The 17,700-nt window shown below is 36.5% G+C and overlaps 1 protein-coding gene across 5 annotated transcripts in view; it reads left to right on the top strand.

Annotated features, from left to right (window-relative positions):
• The window catches only part of GRIA3 (glutamate ionotropic receptor AMPA type subunit 3), a 358,867-nt gene that overhangs the window by 296,467 nt on the left and 44,700 nt on the right, over nucleotides 1–17,700 (top strand). For all 5 annotated transcript variants that reach the window (XR_008627437.1, XM_055123303.1, XM_004606340.2 and 2 more), the window contains exon 12: nucleotides 1,263–1,461. Coding sequence is in view for 4 of the 5 variants with exons in the window: in XM_055123303.1 (XP_054979278.1) it covers nucleotides 1,263–1,461 (199 nt within the window). In the remaining variant the exon portion in view is untranslated. The remainder of the gene's footprint in view (nucleotides 1–1,262; nucleotides 1,462–17,700) is intronic.

Genomic DNA, 17,700 nt, shown 5'->3' with positions numbered 1-17,700 from the left:
TGATGTGTATTCAGAGTTGAGACTCACTGATAAAAAAAAAAAATGATCCTTAGTTTGGTCCCACAATCACTACAATCACCTGTATTACTTAAGAATAAATGCAGATTCTTAAACATTCAGGCATTTTAAATCTGAGTTTTAACATACACTCCAAGCAATGCCAAGTGCACAGTTAGGTTCAAGAACAAAATTTTCCCCTTATTAAAATTTGTCCATTTTCTTTCCTTTTCCCTATGAATCGGAGTGACCCAATCCATGATAATATGATAAAGGGTGCTGTGGAACTTAAGTGTTACATCTTGACCAAACTTCCTGGAGTAAACACAGAGGATAATTTCAAGAGTAATAATTTCTGTGATGAGTCACTGAAGACGGTTTTGTTCATTGTGGTAGGGTTTTTATTTTGGGAAGGGTGGGAGAGACAAATTTTTAATGCCTCTTAAATCCTATTATACAAGTAGTTTCCTACTTCACTTGGGACTTTCATGTGTCTTAAGGTTTAGATTTTGAAAAGAGGAGAGTTTACACCCCTGCAGCTAAGCTCCTGAGCCACAATAAGCAACTTACATAAAGAGAATAATAAATAGTACCTTATGAGTCCTTTGCTCAAAGGTAACCAACTCTACAAATAAGAATGTCTTTTACAAAATGCATTGGACTTGCAGTGAATGTCTACACACACACACACACACACACACTTACCAGCACCTACCCATTTCTCTTCAAACATGTAAACGTTTTGGCTTGGTTTTTTTCCTATAACATCACCTTCACTCTCAACTTGAGCTGTTACATTGTAATCACTGGGCAAGCTTTAAGAATAGGTATGTCTGGATTACTTCCCAGGTTCTGATTTAATTGGTTTTGAGTGGACCTGAGCATTAGAGTATACTTAAATATTCCTAATTATTCTAATATGCAGACAAGGCTGAGACCTGTGTGCGTTAAAGGAACTAGAGCAATTTGTCACAGGTGTGCACATAAAGGTTTACAGAAAGGAAATCATATGTGTGATTATTGTGTGTAATCAGGAACCCATATACATTTGAAAATAATTTTTCATGTACCATCATCATCTGCCATCATGACCTAGGCATTGTTAACATGTTACTTTTGCTTAATGCTTTAATTCCCTGACATCATTTACTTCTCTCTTTCATCAGCTATACTGCAAGCACTTCTATTTCCAGAAATAAAGAAGGATTCCTTAAACTGAAACATGACCCCTCTGGGTCTGGATTGGTCTTTGTTTTGTTTTGTAGATCACTCTCCGGGCGCATTGTTGGAGGTGTTTGGTGGTTTTTCACCCTGATCATAATTTCTTCTTATACTGCCAATCTTGCTGCTTTTCTGACTGTGGAGAGGATGGTTTCTCCCATAGAGAGTGCTGAAGATTTAGCTAAGCAGACTGAAATTGCTTATGGGACCCTGGACTCCGGTTCAACAAAAGAATTTTTCAGAGTAAGTGTTTTGTGGTTAATTGGGCCTGCTGGTACTTATTTTATCATCTTCTCACAAAGGTAAGTTCACATTTATTTTAAGGGAGGACTGGTAAAGGATGGGAATATTATCAAAGGACAGCATCCATCTTAAATATAGCACTTCTTGGTTGGTGAACTAATTCATTGTCCTCTAGAAGTTGTGAGACAGACAACAAATAGCATGTTGAGAGCACTATTTGAATTCACAGATTTACATCCCAACCTTGCCACAAAGTGATTATTTGTCCTTGGCCAAGTCATTTAATTTTTGTCAGCTTTGATTCTCTTAGCAACGAGGGAATTGAACACAATATCCATCGTCCTTTCTAACTTTTACAAAACTAGTGATTTTGTGTCTCAGCAGTTCATATAAGTTAGATAATTGACTCTAAGTCTGATGATTGATGGACTATAAAATTACATATTCTAGAGGTTTTTTTCTATTGAAATGTATTACCATTGTTTCAAGTGCTTGTGTACATGATGATATTTCAATTTTCATGCAAGTCAATAACTGTTTTAATTTCTTTTTTCCCTCCCCTCCCTTGTTTTAATTTCTTGAGTAGATTTATTCTCCCTTTCCATCCCCTATAAACCAAAATCTTAGTGGGAAAATAGCAAATTCTTTATTAACAAACATTTGTAATGCTATATAAACACTATCAAGAGGAGAGACAAAGGGTGATAGAAACATGAAATTACACAAGAATAAAGTATAAACTATCAGAAAAGCTACTGGTGGAATATTTAAGAACTCAGATGCTTGTTTAGTTCCACAAACAGAAAAATATGGTAGATATGATTTAAAATTGAACCATTCTCATACTATTCCCACTGCCCACTTCTATAACCACTGCCACTGACTTTGGTAATAATTCAGAAGCTCCTTCTGTAGTAGGTAGAAATGGAAAGTTTAGTAACTCTCTCCAACTAATAAATTTATCAGATGGCAGGTATAATTAATGACTTTTCCTCAAAGGTCCAGAGTAAACAGATGTTGCTCTAAACCACTGTGTCTTAAGAAACAGTAATAAATCTATTTCTACTTGCATTTTATAAGAGTTATCCAATTATATCAAGTGAAATGAGGACAAATATTTTTATTATAGAAGTAAACTAAAAAATCTTTTTCTCTGATAGAGAAAGGGTTAGTTTGTTACCATTTCAAGAATTCTCATTGGTTTCAGCATTATCCCTATTTTGCTTCTTCCATTGTCCATGAAAGAGATGAACAGGCAGGGTAGAAGTTCAGTGCTAGAAATCTGAAAATGATATGAAGAGACTGTGAAACTATCCTGACCTTGACAGTCACTACTATGGTAGTCCCAAAAGGTTTTGTGGGAATAAGCCTCTGCTCATCATGAAATCATCACATGTTTAAGGGCAGAAAGCCAGGGATTTCCATCTGCTGAGTTGTCAGCACATTATTAGGTTCATGGAAATCTGGCTCATTATCAGCCTTCAATAGTGCTTGTGTTCACCATCCCAGTAGACTTCAAGTTGCTACATGAAGTAACTGACCACATAGACTATTGAGACAGCTGACTTAAACCCTATAATGAGAGATGCTGGTTACACTACAAAACATTTTCCCTTCAATAATTGTAAATGAGGAAGGTGTGCCTAAATGGTAATCAATAGTGGTATCAATTCCCATTAAGCTTTCAAACTCCATTCATCCATAATTCAGACAAATAAACTCTCTGGGAAATCTTAAACGCGCAAATATTGAAGGTGTGACCAAAGAGCCATTGTCTCCATGGTGAGACACTATCCTCACTCATTATCTTTCTCAAAACCAGGTAAGCATCTACTGATCCATTCAATGATGATTTCATCAGAGAACAACATACTACCAAGAGCCCATTTGAGTCAACATTCTATTTTCAGCAAAAATAGTGTCACATTCTAATTAGTTTACAGTTTCTAATGCTCCCCAATTCCTAGTGCTCCTTAAATCCAATGAGAAATTTATATGGAAATTAAATTGTTTTGAAAATATGATTAGAGAAGGAGCCGGATATTTCTAGGTATAAGGAAATACAAATCATTTTCTAGTTCAAATCATTTTCTAGTTCCTGTCTTCTACTTCCACCCCACCAACTGGTTGTTGTTGAAATAGCATCAGAATATGAAGGAAAGTTCTTCAGGGCAAAAAAGTTGATGATCTAAGAAAGAGATTAAACAGTACAGAAAAAAGTGTATCAAACCTTTTTATATGCTTCACTGAAAATATTTTGTAAATAGAACAAAGGGTATGAATGATTTTAATAAAATTAGGGGGACCCAAGCTCTTTGTTCTATCTACCCTTTGATCCCCATAGATCAGAGAAAGCAAGTATCAAGAGTCTATCTGTCTATCTCCTCCGCTCCTTTCCTTCCCCAACTCTCGTGCCACATCATATAACTTTGCTCTCAACCGTTAATGATCTCAATACAATTTTAAGAATAGTAGCTTCTCCAAAAATTAAAAAAAATAGGGACCTCTGATAACTTGCTTTCTGAACTTTAAAGGATGAAATAAGATGTAGCATGCAACATTTACAAATGTGAACTCATTATTTCAATTCTTACTCCATGATAAAAATAACAGAGACCAAATAGCAATACCATAAGATAGCCTGGGGCCAGCCCTCTAGTTGTTCCACAAAGAGAAATAAATAAATAAAATAAAATTCCATTCTAATTGCCCTTCAGACATCTTTACTGTCCTGGGTTAAGCTGCTGTTAAAATGACAGTATTTTAAAATGATGTCTTTGTTTCTTTCACTTGCTGAGCTCTCATTTAGCTTATATCTTAAAATCACTTAAAGGCATTGGCACAGAGCAACATATTTCAGTAGGAAAGTCAGGGAGGAACTGAGAAAATGCATGCAGATAAAAGAGTCATTGGAAATATTATCATAAACCCTCTTGACTTGAAAACCAATTTTCTTAGATATCAGTTCCAAAATAAAATGTCCCAACCAGAGGTGGAGGCATCCATGCTAAAAAAATAATAAACAAGTTGACAGCTTTATTGTCATTGCCAAAAGAAATGCCACTGTGATTTGGAAAGTGGTACCAAAATTATGATTCTCTACTAGGTTTTGGAAATGTGGCCTAATATGAATTCATGTTAAAAAGTAGCAAATGGCACAGAAAATAATTTAGAAACTATTTTCACATGCTTGGGAATATTAGAAGACAACTACGATGGTTGCTTTCTTTTCCACATACTTGGCCATCTTCCCCATTGAAGATAACTCAGAGGACAAAGGAAGTTGCTTTTTGAAACAAAATGATTAATACTGATTTAAACACTATATATATATAATAGAAAAAATATAAAAGGAGAGTAATAGGGAGAGACAAACTTGCTCCAATGCCCTAGGCAAGACAGGAGTATTGAACTTTATCTTGAGACCACTGAGGAAACTGTCTTTATATTTTGAGTTTGAGACATTGTAAGCCCCATGAAGCACAGTTAAATGAAATCATAAAGTTTGTTTTTTAAATAGAGTTCATTTTGTTTCAACACTAGACTCTGTTATTATTGCCATCAGTAGTTTCGATTTTTAATTTTCAAAAGAGCCAGCAAGAATAAAGAACCCTCCCAGACTGATTTGGGAAGTAGTACCTGTTTTTAATATTTAGCTGATTGTACATTTACATACTCATAATCTCTCTCACATACACACATATGTACACATACAAGCACACACAGTTTCAATTGTAAACCATATTGCAACATTTATTGATTATGTATTATGTAAAATTTGAAGTTTATGAGCAAAGAAAAAAAATCTCACAAATGCTCCTCAGTATGTTGATATTCAGATATGATCAAAAAGGCAAATGTTAACCTCTAAATTTTGATTTCTTCCTTGATTTCCTCCCTGACCCACTCATTGTTCAACATTGAGTTGTTAATTTTCAGGTGTATGATTTGGTCCTCAGCGTCTGTGCATGATTAATTCTATCTTTAGTGTATAATGGTCTGAGAAGATAGTTGATACAATTTCTATCTTCCTGATTCTGTGGAGGTATGCTTTGTGGCCCAGTGCATGATCTACTTTGGAGAATGTTCCGTGTGCACTGGAAAAGAATGTGTATTCTTTTTTATGGGGATGCAAAGCCCTGTATAGATCTATTTGCCCTCTCTCTTCTATTGACCTCTAAATTTTGTTACAACTGTACTGTACACAGCAAGATCTCCCTTACTCTTTAAACTTATCCCCTATCCTTAGGAAATACATAAAAATAAATATCTTTTTTGCTAAAAATTTTCTAATCAAGTGTTATGATGAATTCAAGATCTTAAATAAACCTATAAGCCTAAACCAAATTTAATTAGTTTGAAGGCACATACAAAGTTACCAAATCTGTGAGGAAATAGTTTAATCACTAGTCAACACATAACAGCAACAATAAATAAATCAATACCAAGAGATGGTAGGTCATCTATATTTTATACATAATACTTGGTAATTTTTAAAATAAAAAAATCGTTTTTCAGTTTTAACACAGTTGTTTTGACGGTAACTTGTCATAAAAAATTTACTTTGCTATGTCATTTACTACATTACACAGCAAGACACATAAACCTTGTATGTCACATGTACACTGGTGAAGGTACGATGTTGGAACATTGTATAACTGAAACCCAAGCATGAACAACTTTGTAACTGTGTGTCTCATGGTAATTCAATATGAAAGGAGGGGGAAAGATTACACCTGATGCATCAGGCAAAATGTGAGGCTGCTGAAGCCAAGCTAAATAGACCACTAGGAGAGAGAAAAATATATTCAGTCATTGACCTGTTGGCCTTTCTCTTTCCTAAGCCGCTAAGTATCTGTGGTCCTATAGGTCTTGCTTGATGCAAGTGTTTGGCTGAGTGGAAAGGACTCTCAATGGGACTAGAGGTTGACATGACAACTATGAGCATAGATAACAAAGCACCTAAACTATGTTGTCAAAAGATAAGAGAAAAATTGCCTACAAAGACAGGATAATAGCCTGAGACATAGTGTAGGACATAATTGTGTTTGCCATGCATGTGCTTACCTTATTTTCGATCTCTGGCACAACTCCAAGTACCTACGAGCACCTCCCACAAAGAATATCATCAGCAATCCTACATTATGAACTTGAAATTTGCTAAAAAATACTAGACATAAATTGTACCCTCCACAAAAATTAAATTATAACTATGTGACATGATAGAAGTATTAGTTATCACTATGATAGTAACCATATTGTAAATTATAAATATATCAAACAAACATGCGCCCCCTTAAACTTAATGTAGTGGGTCAGATAGGTAATACAGATATTAAGACACTTGCCTTGCATGCATCCAACTCTGTTTCTAGTCCAAGCTCCCCCTGGTACTGCCAGGAATGATACATGAGCACATTACCAGAGATTTCTGAGCACTGCCAGGTGTGGCCCACTCACCTCACAAGAAAGATAAAGCTTCATGTAGTATGTCACTTATATCACAATTTAAAATGATAAAATTTAAAATAAAGGAATGCTATATACACTTGTTAATTACATTTTCCCATGTTCTGATGAACTCAAAAGTAACTGAGAGTAAAGAAAATGAAGACATCCATAAAACAGATATGAGTGCCTTAAATACTGCAAATTTGTATTATACATGGCTAGTAATGGTTTTTAGTAGTCCAAGAGTTATGTCATGATAGATAAAATTGGAAAGAATAAGTTATAAGAGAGGAGATCAAAATGATTTCTAGGGTCAGAGACATATTACTACAGATAAGCATTTGCCTTACACACAGATGACCTGGGTTCTATTCCCTAGCACTGCACACAGTCCCCAAGCCCTGCCAGGAGTGATCCCTGAGCACAGAGTCAGGAATAAGTACTAAGCACCACAGATGTAGTCCAAAAACAAAATTTTAAAAAGACTTAGTTTCACATGCAGTAATCTTTGACAGTGGTGGGGGTGGATAAGGAACATTTGGTCTGTTCCCTTAGCTATATAAGGGGACTAGTCCCTAATGTACTATGGAGTTGGTAAGAGGATAATATCACAAGTATAAAAGGGGGCCAGGAAGATGGTTCAAAAAGTCATTGTGCATGGGGCTGGAGTGATAGCACAGCGGGTAGGGCGTTTGCCTTGCACGCGGCCAACCCGGGTTCGAATCCCAGCATCCCATATGGTCCCCTGAGCACTGCCAGGGGTAATTCCTGAGTGCAGAGCCAGGAGTAACCCCTGTGCATCGCCAGGTGTGACCCAAAAAGCAAAAAAAAAAAGTCATTGTGCATATTTGACATATCAAAGGCCCAAGTTCCATTCTTGGCACTACATGGTCCCCCAAGCACACCAGGAGTGACCCCCACTCACCAAACTAGAAGTATCCTCAGAGCACCATTGAGTGTGGTTCCCCAAAATTAGAGTATAAAGGTTTTACAAATCCTAATGGACTTTATGACAAAGATTCAGCAATAGGTCCATTAAAGCAGAAAAACCAGTCCAGACAAGGCTCTGTAGAAGTGTGAAGGAAGGCTATCTTACAGAAATAAAATAAAATAAGCTCCTCATGTTAGATAGAATAGGGTGCGCAGTTTATTCCGGCTTTGGGAGAAAGATGAAGTTTACTTATATTCTTCCTCCAGCCTCCTAATTCCATTCCTACCCCACTTATAAAATATTACTACTGACATTATCTCCTGAGTCCATCATTAGCCATTCTTTTGTGGTCTGCAAATTGAACACTCATTTTAGAGTTGCCCTTGAAGACCTCCTAGAAATTTCAGGTGCTTCCAAAGTGGCATGCAGGCCATCTGCCCAAAGTAACCAACCATATGGATTCATTAGCTTATCTCTGTTAGTCCTCTCAGATAACCTACTTGCTTATGAGAGCATTTCACAGCCCAGAAAGCCTAAGGGGGTTAAGTCTACTTTCTCTTTGAGGCTGCCAACTCTCTCAAACACCAGGATAATTAATATCACACAGATCTTTGTGAGAAAGCTAAAACTGGCTTTCCTCAAGGAACTCACCTCAGGATTTCACATTTTTTCTTCTCTGACAAAGTCAAATCACCTAATAACCTTCCAGTTAGAGGAATGGGGTCCATCTGTTCAATTAGACTCCTTGAGTTCATCTGGCAAAAGTGCATGGGTTAATTCTTTTTCATCAACGTGCATAAGTCTAAAAGTTTGACCACAACGATCAAGTAAAATTTCAACTTACTGAAACTCAACAATAACATTCAATTAACTGAAAGATGCACTTGTACTCCACTTTTGAAAGGTAAAGGCAATACACACAAACAAAACCTTGAGGTGTTTTTTTTTTTCAAAAATGCATCCAAAATGGTCAGAGGCATTTCAGTCTTTAACATATTTTACATTTTTAATCAGTGAGTGAATAATTACTAAGTCTCTCTCTTTCTACCCTCTTTTATTGTAGTCTTTTCCTCCTTCTCCTACCCGCTCCTACCCCCCTGCACTTCTTCTAGCTTGCTCTTCTTCTAGCTCATTCTTTTGAGAACATTTCACAGCCCAGAAAGCCTAAGAGGCATAAGTCTACTTTCTCTTTGAAGTGCCAAAAAAAGGCTTTCCCTTCCTTTATTCTTCTCCCTTCTCCTCTCTCCCTTTCTCCTTCCTTCTCTCTCCCTCACTTTCTTCTTTCCCCTCTTTTTCCTCTCTCTCCCCTCCTTCCTCATACAGACCCCATTAACTATTGCTGTTTTACCACACCAGCACCAACCTACTGGTGGGAAATTTACTCAGATTTATCCTTATCTCCTACACCCTGTGTAGTGAGGCTTCATTAATTCTATTCTGGGATCCTCAAATCTGTCAAGGGGTCCTAGTATGTCCTCCCATTTTTCTGGGTCTAGGTGAATAAAGGGCAGGGAAGAAAGATCTTTCTCAGCTTTATCCAACTGTGACTTGTCTTGATTACAATGTTTTGATATATCATGTTATAAATTTTAAGTTAAAATATATAGAACACACATTTGCCATATCAACTCTTTTTCTGTGTAATTCTATAGCATTTACAAAGTAGTGCAATTACCACCACTATTTCCCAAATATTTTATCACCCCAAATAGAAAATCTCTGGTTATTGATCCAGTAACCTCCCATTCCCTCACTCTCAGGTCCTAACACTGGCACTACTCTTCTACTTTGGGGAGGTTGTTTTGTTTGTCCTGGCAGTGCTCAGGAAATTGACCTGGAATTTGACCCAGGTCAGCCATGTGTACTATGACACCAGCTCCTATTCTTCTACTTTTGTCTATGAATTTGCCTGTAAAATTACTTCCTATAAACAGACTCATATAAAAACTTTTCTGCCTAGCTTATATCACTTAGCACAAAAAGCACATCCATGATGTAACCTGTGTTAGAATTTCACTCCTTTTTATGAATTAATATACTATTGTGTGTTTGTAGACGACTTCTCGTTTACCCATTTATCCTTAATTGAAAACCTTGGTTATTTCCACCCCTTCACCTATTTTCAATAATGCTTCTTTAAAGGCTAGTAAATAAATATCTGTTGAAATCCGAATCCCTGCTTTCAGCTAATTTCAGTATTTGGAATTGCTGGGTAGTATGGAAACTCTGTTTATCTGCTATATTTTTATAGTATATTTTGAAGCAAAAAATATGAAGACATTTTATATTTAATAATACCATGGCTTTGTACCATATTAAGCTGTGGTCACTATTTACTAAAGAACTGCTCATTCTTTCCAGAGTTCACACTAAGGATTTGTTTTCTTTGCAAGAGATTTTTGAACAAAATAGAGTACTGATATATGCTTAAGGGGATTTAGAAGGTAAAATAGTTTTCAGCAAAAGACATTTCTTTGGGGACAAGGAAATAGTTCAGGGATTAAGGTGCATGCCTTATTGGAATTTTGTGCGTGGGAAAACCACCAATGACAGTACCATAAATCAGAAAACCTTAATAAAAATGAAAAATAAAAAAATTTAAAGTTTAAACTAAAACTTTTTAAAAGATGCGTGCCTTACATGCAGCAAACGCTGGATCAATACTTGGCAGAACATGGTACCACAACACATTGCTTAGTGAAGCTGTGAACCCCTCCGCCCAAATACCACTAGAGTGGACCTGATGGTCCCCAAACACTGCTGAGTGTTCTGTGTAATCCTTGGCACCATGTTTTTCTCACAGCACTTCATTCTTGGCTCCTCACATTGAACCACTGGCATGGTTGCCCAATCAGTAGGAAGCACTTCCTAGGTCTCCTGAGCACCACTTGCGAGGGCCCCCCAAAATTATTGTTTTGACACAATATATAAACTTCCAAAGGTAAATTAAAAACTACTGCTAGAGACCACAGTGCTTGGAGCATTGTCATATTCTAAATTTTATAATTCACAGTTTGAAAATAAGTATAATATTCATTAAAGGGAGCTCCCCAAAAGATAATTTACTTGCTTGTTTTATTTATTATTAGTTCATTCATTGATTCATTTCCCTATGTGAAAGTTTGAATCTTCGGGGCTGGAGCTACAGCAGGTAGGGCATTTGCCTCGCACACAGTCAACCCAGGTTCAATTCCCAGTATTCCATATGGTCCCCTGAGCACCGCTAAGCGTAATTCCTGAGTGAAGATCTAGGAGTAACCCCTGCGCATCGCTGGGTGTGACCCAAAAAGCCAAAAAAAAAAAAAGATTGAATCCTCATATGCAAGTCAAGCTCTGTCACTGAGCTATATACCATTACACTTTTCTTTCTTTAAAATGAGTCTGAGGAACCCATGTAGGAAAGCAGAATCCACTATTTGACTAATAATACAAAATGAAAGATTTCATAAGCAACATTTTATATTTAAAAACAATACCACTGTATTTGTTTCATTTTTTGTTGTTGTTTCATTTTTAACCCAAATAAACTGCCCCTTTTCTATAGATGTTGGTGTGAATGGAGAAATCATGAGGAGAATCAGATTAAATCATGTTGCATAGAAATTTTATGTTTTATTCCAAGTGTTTATATATTGCAACTTTACAACAGACAGGGAGATATGCATTTTTCACATACATACATGTACACACAAGACTCTCACAATTTGAAAAATTAGCATTAGAAAATAACTTGATCTTATTACACATGAAAGTAGCAGGAAATAAACTGCCCTACCTGTATGATCTTAACAACACTTTTGTTCAATTTTCCTGGCCTGGGGTTTATACAAAGAAGAAGATTGAGAATAGTATAATCAGTGATTCAGCAGAAAATATAAATAAATCTGAGGAAGCTTGGATGAGTTCATACAATTTAGATGAAATTTGTGTAAAGTTATTAAAGTTTAGATATAGGTACTGCAAGAACTCCACCATATTTTTAGAGTTGACATCAATAGAACAAGCTTAGCTTCTTACAAGAGAATTATTGCTCTTTTTAGCACATTTCTATATATAACAAAGAACTGGCCTAAGGAACTAGCCTATATTTTTATGATTATTTCCCACATCACTATAATTGAGACTATTTAACCTGAAGAAATTACTAAGCAGTAGAATATATTAGGATGGTCTTCAAGTATTTAAGAGGTAGACATTTTAGAGATAAATTATAATTGTTCTGTGGAGTCCTATGGGAGTGAAGAAATCAAAGTGGCTATTACAGGAATAGAGATTTTAGCTGATTGTAAAAAGATCGTTCTGAAAGAGTAATTCAAAAATAGAATGGGCCATCTCCATAGATAGTGGACTGTTCATCTTTGAAAAGATTCAAGATTTGGCTAATGGCCATTTGTCAGGAGTGTTGAGCAAGGAATTCAATCGTTTGATGAAAGATTGGTCGAGGCTAATGTTTTCCAACACTGGTTGCATATAAAATCATTTGGGGGGGGGCTATTGTAAAAAAATATTAATGCTCTTGTTTCTCCTTACATTCATGGCAAAGATGTTGATTCTATAGGTTGAAATAATCTATATTTTCAAACTAGCACTCCCATAATCCCAAACAGTAAATCGAGAGCCATACTTTACTTTGAGGGACATGTAACTACATCACATATAAGAGAATTTCCTCTCTCACAATTTGGATATGCTCATTTTCCATATTAATCTCTTATGAAGGATAAAGATAGGATGCTGAAAGAGCTGGTTCTTTGGATCAAAGAGAAACTTGAGTAGAAGAATCTGGGTCCTTTCTGGTAGGAAGAGGTATCTTAAGAATGGTCACAGCTGACTGGCTAACTTAGAGTCATATCTGCTAACTGTTCTTGTCAGGGAAAGAAATTAAAGCAAAAACTTTCCTCTATTAAAGGGATGAATGAGAAGTGATTGGTTCAGAACTATAATCTGAGGTTGTGCTGGAACTAAGGCTTAAGAGTAGCCCAAGTACAGATCTCTGTGGGAAGCTCAAGCAGTAATATTTAATCATACTGGAAACTATGGACAAGAAACATCCATGAAAACGAAACATTCATTTGAGGAGAAATAAAACTGTAGGAGAATAATGCCCAGAAGCCTTGAAATATTTATCACTTTTTATAAATATTTACAAGTTTTTCTGTAATCTATATATGATACATTCCTTTACATCATTGTTTACTAGGTATGTCTTGGGTAACCCGGACAGTTATAATAATATCATTATGAAACATTCAGTAAGCTCTACAATTTAAACTTCCTATCCTATAGAATGGCAGTTATCCAGGTCCAAGGGTTGCAATCAGTGGAATGCATCCATGCAATGGATCCATGCAAGAGGAATTTTTTAAAACCCTGCCACCATCCCAGCCAGTAGAAAATGTGGAAAATATACCAAGAGCTGAAAATCCCTATCCTGTAAATAAAAGCACTATCTTGATTTTTTTCATTGTCCCTTACCTCCTTTTCTCTTTCATTCCCTTACCTTACTGTTCTTGGCTGCCATATAACACTACTTTTAGGGAGACTTTCAAGGAATCTCCTACCTCAAAGATCCCTGCAAGAAAAATATACTTGTGCTAGGCATAGAGAAAACAAAATAATAAAGCTAGAAAGAAATAAAACTGGGCACAAGAAATTTCATAGAAGGAAAGGGAAAAAGTGAAAAAGGACAATAGTAATCAGGAGCTTGAAATATCCTACCAGCATAATAAAAACTGTCTTCTCAGCTTGTTTCCCTCTCTTTTTCCCCATTTTAATGTCAGGGTCTCAGGTGGTCAAGGATGCTGAGTTCATGTTTTTACAGAAGCTTCAGAGAAGCCTAAACTCCAAAATTCCCTACTCTAGAGAACAATGGTAGCACTGTAGCACTGTCATCCCACTGTCCATTGATTTGCTTGAGCGGGCACCAGTAACATCTCCATTGTGAGACTTTTTGTTATTATTTTTGGCATATCAAATATGCCACAGGTAGCTTTCAAGGCTCTTCCGTGCAGGATACTCTCTGTAGCTTTCTGGGTTCTCCAGGAGGGATGAAGGAATCGAATCCGGGTCGGCCACGTGCAAAGCAAACACCCTACCCATAGAAAAATAGAATAACTGACCTTCACATAGGACAGTTATATGGTCAGAGGTTATAGGCAGGGTACATGTCCTTTAAAAAGAAAATGGACAGTATGAAAAACTACTACAAAAGCTTTGGACTCTTGGTCATTAAGCAAAATTCTGTCATACTATCATATTACTTTCACCTCGTGTCCTCTTGATCAGTTTACAATGCTTTTTTCATTATGAGACAGCTCTGCTGTGCTACTGCTTGTTAGAGGCTTCAGAAAGCTTCATGCCTCAAAGTTCCCAAAGTACCATAACTAAGCAAAAATGAACCCATTCACTAGAAAGAGCTCAAGATTATGAGGCTTTACATCACAAGAGGAAGAGGATTTTTTTATCTTTAAAATCCACAGAAGGAAGAGCAGACCAGATCCAGCAAAACCCTGTCCTTCAACTGGAAGCACTTTGCTAATGTACCATTCCCTATTCCTTACCCTCAGTCCTTTTTCACTATTTTACCTCCTGGATCTGGGCATCCATAAAACAAAGAACTTCCATTTATTTCTGGCAAAGGTATCAGGGAGACAAGGGGTCAATGTTCCCCCATTGGAGACTGGATGAGTGGACATTTCCAAGTAACTATAGTGGAAGAATGAGTCTTCTTGGGAATAAATGTTTGTTGGTAAGGAGAATTTGAGGAGAACTCCCTCCTTTAGGTATATCTACTAGGAAGCTAGTGAGGGCTTATTCTTCTAAAAGAGTAGTACAGTGGGCATTTATAACCAGAATGAAGGGTTGGTCTTTAAAAAATAAGTGATATTTTGCTGTGATCTTTTCTCCTCCCTCCTTTTGTTAGCACTACATTGCTATTGTCATTTTAATATGCCATGGGCATTAGGTTAATAAATGTGTGACATATTAGAGTGATATTTTTTCCAAGAAGAGAAATGCTTTCCAACCCAAAGACCAAATTATTCAGACTTCCTCTACACAGCTTGCATTTATTAGAAAATTGGGGGTGGAGCTATGGTAGAGCATTTGGCTTGTAAGCAGCCAACCCCGGGTTCAATCTTCAACATCCTGTATGGTCTCCTGAGCACATCCAGGAGTAATTCCTGAATGTAAAGCCAGAAGTAATCCCTGCGATTGGTAGGTATGGCCCCCCAAAACAAACAAACAAAAAGTTAACCAACTTCCCCTAATCATTGATGTGAATGAAGACTAGCCACCTTTTTCAAATAAAATGTGGACTCTAATATATGGCAGAAAAAGAACACTACCTTTCTCCTTGCTAAAAAAATATTTTCTCTCTCTTTTGTGGAGACCAGATATGTTTTTAGAAGACCAGTATTCAATCTTCTACCTTGATACCTTACTGTGAGACCCTTGCTGTCACTATGGATATCTCTTTTGATGACCTTTAGTGTCAGGCTTCCCATATTTTTAAGTATTTCTATGCTTAGAACCATGATTTATAATGCAGTTAATAATAGTTTATGGTTTACAGTTTTACAATTCCACACCCATCACCAGCGTCAGCATCTCTCCACCAATGTGCAAGGTCACCGCCCACCCACCCCTACCCTGCCTCCTTCACTGTTTCACCGTCACTGTCATCCCATTGCTCATCAATTTGCTCCAGTGGGCACCAGTAATGTCTCCATTGTGAGACTTGTTACTGTTTTTGCCATATTGAATACGCCACGGGTAACTTGCCAGGTTCTGCCATGCAGGCGAGATACTCTTGGTAGCTTACCGGGCTCTCCGACAGGGGCAGCGGAATCAAACCCAGGTAGGTCATGTGCAAGGCAAACATCCTACCCGCTGTGCTACCTGCTTCCTCCTTAGTAAAATAATTTTTAACTGTTATAGTGTCCAAAACCCTTGGGCAATGGTGTTATGCTACCTACAATCCAACACATAATTACACACATACACACACACACACACACACTCCCTTCTATCATGGTGTTCTTCAGTACTGTAATTCAGAGGCTCTCTCATCTTGACTCACTTTATTGTGGCTTTTTTTTGTCTTTTCAAGAAATTACTAGTCTTGCCTTTCCGTCAGTTCACTAGCAATGATTAATTTTAAAAGTTTATCTTTGGGCAGGAGAAACAAAGTGGTAAGTAATGTATTTTCCTTTCACATACCTGACCCAGGGTCAATCCCCTGCACTACATGTGATCTCCCAGCCCACTAGGAGTGATCCCTAAGCTCTGAGACAGAAGTAAACTCTAATCACTTCCAGATGTGGCCCCAAAGCGCAAATAATGATAAAAATGACATAAAACAATTTATCTTTTAGACTTCCCTTTCTTCCACACCTTTAGTTACAAAATTGAGGACTCATGTATCAGAACATCTACAACCAATAAATACAATAAATATTAATTACTCATATTGTAAACATATTCTTCCCTGGAAAAGAGATTCTTCAGTGCATTTTGGTTTTTACAGATTATTAACAGCTTTTCAGAGAAATCTGAGAGAAGGGCTTTCAGAAAAGCATAAAAAAGCCTATACATTGATAAATAAAATTTGATTTTTTGGAATGAATTCATAGTTTATTTTTTTCTAGGAATTTATCTGCTGCATGATAAGGTATGCTCTTATCTAGTCAAAGCATTATAAACCATGAAAAAGAAAGTTCAAAGATGTTAGAAAACTTCCTTATTGCAGTTGAACTAATAGATAGGTGTGATTATATCATTCTTAAAGTCTGGTAGCTTATCTTGAAGTCTCCATTGTAAACAGCAGAAAAGTTTTTTCAATACTTTTTATATGCATGTCTTTCTAACACTCATAGATACATGTGAATATATATACAACATATCCAATGTTGCCAAGACTTAAATATGAAGCTTTAAAATTTTTGCATTCCTTAATTTTGTGTTTAAAATTGTAAATTAATGTTGCATTAACAGCCTATTTTGCATATCATTTTGATTGTAGAATCTTAAAGATTCATTTAAACCTGGGGAGGACAGCATGACTCCTACCTGCTTCTCATTAATAACATACTTCTTAGTGAGCAGATAATGAATGACCTGGATAGAAATCAGTAGAAATGCAGATTGCCATTAGGTGGAGAATGGGAAAGGAAATCCACTTTCTTCTCCACACTGATAAGCAATTTTAAAGCAGAGGTAGCAAAAGCAGCTTCAAGGGGAGCTGTCTGTCTAAGAGGGCTCTTAATTTAGTATTCTGTTTTCTTTACATGTAGAACTGAAAAGAAAAGTCATCCTGATAGGAATTAAAATATGAAAATGACTTTTAAAACCTTGGGTTAAGACTTTCAATTAATAAAAGAATAAAACAGATAACCCTCAGCCAAAGATTTCCAAAAACAGAGTTTAGGAAACATAGCCATAAAATTCTGAAAACTCAGACACAGAGTTCTGGAAACAGATTCTGGAAACATATGTCTATACAAGCATTTTTTAAATTTGTTGACTACTACTAGTGGGGTACATGAGCAGTAAGCATTCTAGTGGCCAAGATCTGCCATTGTTTAATCAGAATTTGAAAAGAAGGCAAGCAGGAGAGACTTAAAAGAATAAGATAAAGCTCTTTTTTTTTTTTTGCTGGTCTGCAGTCAGTTTATTTCTCTCTCCTCCCCAGCATCGCCCAATCTCTCTTTTTCTTTTAATTTATTTATTTTATTGAATCACCATGTGGAAAATTACAAAGCTTTCAGCCTTATGTCTCAGTTACACAATTCTCAAACACCCGTCCCTTCAGCAGTGAACATATTCCATCACCAAAAACCCCAATTTCTCACCCCTCC

Source organism: Sorex araneus, chromosome X (assembly GCF_027595985.1).
Source record: "Sorex araneus isolate mSorAra2 chromosome X, mSorAra2.pri, whole genome shotgun sequence".
Taxonomy (NCBI): domain Eukaryota; kingdom Metazoa; phylum Chordata; class Mammalia; order Eulipotyphla; family Soricidae; genus Sorex; species Sorex araneus.
This window is presented reverse-complemented; position numbering and strand designations above follow the sequence as displayed.